Source organism: Coffea arabica, chromosome 6c (genome assembly GCF_036785885.1).
Source record: "Coffea arabica cultivar ET-39 chromosome 6c, Coffea Arabica ET-39 HiFi, whole genome shotgun sequence".
NCBI classification, from domain to species: domain Eukaryota; kingdom Viridiplantae; phylum Streptophyta; class Magnoliopsida; order Gentianales; family Rubiaceae; genus Coffea; species Coffea arabica.
Window position 1 is genome coordinate 60,220,094 of NC_092320.1, and position 2,215 is coordinate 60,222,308.

The following is a 2,215-nucleotide window of genomic DNA, read 5'->3' on the forward strand; positions in this document are numbered from 1 at the left end:
CCTGCAAAAGAGACTTAACCTCAAGCGGTAAGTTAGTATCAAGGTCATGCACATTCTGAGCTACTTCTTTGCTAACAAGCATAAGAAGCGGTTGCCCATCCCTCATTAACTTCCTCACTTTCTTGGCTTTTATCAGGAGCATTTGTTTTCCCTCGGATTTTACCTCACTTGCCAAGCTATCTAAAGCCTTTTTCCTCTCTTTTTTTGCCCCGGCTTTCTCATTTTCTTTCTTTTTTGCACTATACTTCTCAAACTCTTATTGCAATTTCAATTGGTCCTTATGCACTTGTTTTGGAGAAAGGGGAGCTAGGATGACTTTCTTACTATTGTACAAGAAACTATACTTGTTAGTCACACCATCAAAAGTTACCTGCCTGTCAAACTGCCACGGCCTACCTAGTATAATGTGACTAGCCTGCATAGGAACTACATCATATAATACTTCATCAGTATATTTATGAATTTGAAAGGATATAAGAACTTGTTTGGTTACTCGAACCTCCCCAGAATTGTTGAGCCATTGGAGTTTGTAGGGTCGCGGGTGATCCCTCGTAGGCAGCTTCAAGTTGTCCACCATGAGTGAACTAGCCATATTTGTACAGCTCCCACTATCAATAATCACACTACAAAGTGCTTGGTTGACGAAGCACCTAGTGTAGAAGATATTCTCCCGTTGAAGCTCGTCCTCCTTAACACGTGCCGTCAATGCTCTCCTTGCAACCAAGGCGGTCCCAAAGTGACCCTCGGGTGCGCTAAACTCCTCTTCATTTGGTGACTCACCATCACTACCTCCTTCAAGGGGTGGTATGCCTTCGTACTCGGCTTCGTCCTCACTCACGATCTCGCCATTTTGCATCATAATCATAGTCCTTTGATTGGGACATTGACTAGCAATATGGCCTCTACCTTGACATTTGAAGCATCGAGTATCACGAGCCCTAGTTTGTGCCCTAGGCTCCTCAAATTTTGGAGTAGAAGAGGGCGGCTTACTAAAACTAGGATTGCCCACCTTACCTCCCTCGAATCTCGGCTTTGGAGTATGAGCATTTGGTGAAGGCCGAGGATCATTCCTTGGTTGGAATGGGCGGTTGGTGGAGTAGGTGGTTTTGCCGAAATTCGATCGAGTGGTACCCCTCCTCTTGAGCCTTTGCTCGACCTTAATAGCCTTGTCTACAAGCTCATGCAACTCCATATAATGTTGAAGTTCCACTCGTTCAGCAATATCGGGTCGTAACCCGCTCAAGAATCTCGCCATGGTGGCTTCAAGATCCTCCTGTACATCCGCTCTAAGCATTAGGATCTCCATCTCCTTGTGGTACTCATCCACACTCCGGTTGCCCTGGACCAAGGTTTGTAATCGATGGTACAAATCCCTAGTGTAATGTCCAGGTACAAAGCGGGTGCGCATCATGGCTCGAAGCTCGGGCCATGGAACGAGTTCAGGTAGACCATTTCTCCTTCTAGACTTCTTGATTTGGTCCCACCAAACCATAGCGTACTCAGTAAATTCCATAGTGGCCAATTGCACCTTTTGCACCTCGGTGTAGTTTTGGCAAGAAAAGACCATTTCGATCTTGGATAACCATTCGAGAAAGGCCTCGGGATCAGACCGTCCTTTGAACTCAGGGATTTGCATCTTGATTCCCTTGAATACATTGGTAGGTCCAGTCTGGTTCCTTTGCCTTGGTCGAACTCGAGGTTCCTCATCATCTTCATCATTGTTGGAACCATCGAACGACTCCACGTCTCTTCGCCTTCGTGTGGACTTAGAAGTTTTTGGTGTTCCAGACGCTCGGAGTTGTAGCAACTCATCTTGAATGGGTTCTAGCATGCGTTGGAAACGCCTCTCCATCTGCTCCATCATCTGTTCAAAGTCCATGGGACGGGATACTCCTTCGTTGCTACTAGACATGAAGTCTCAAGTGTGCCTGCAAGGGTTAGTAGCAAAGAAAGGGAAAAAGGAGAAAGAAACGTTTGTCTCCCTTTTTTTTTTCCCTCACTTCACTCCCTAAGTGTATACTCTCACACTCGTGTATGGTCACTTAGATCACTTTAATGAGCTCACCAAAATTTCTCACAGCCCCTTGCAAACCCTGAAAAAAGTAGAATTCCTCAAGTGCTCAAGTGTAGCTCAAAAAATCAAGTTCACGCTAGAATTTGAGGTTCGTAAGAGTCATTCCATTACTGACTTCAATCTTGCCCTTGGTTTTATTGA

The 2,215-nt window shown here is 45.4% G+C and overlaps 1 protein-coding gene across 1 annotated transcript; it reads right to left on the reverse strand.

Annotated features, from left to right (window-relative positions):
- Nucleotides 1-256: 256 nt before the first annotated feature.
- Nucleotides 257-1,879, reverse strand: LOC113693399 (uncharacterized). Its single transcript, XM_027211947.2, has one exon. The coding sequence runs from the start codon at nucleotides 1,877-1,879 to the stop codon at nucleotides 257-259; it is 1,623 nt and encodes a 540-aa protein (XP_027067748.1).
- Between the last annotated feature and the right edge of the window lie 336 nt (nucleotides 1,880-2,215).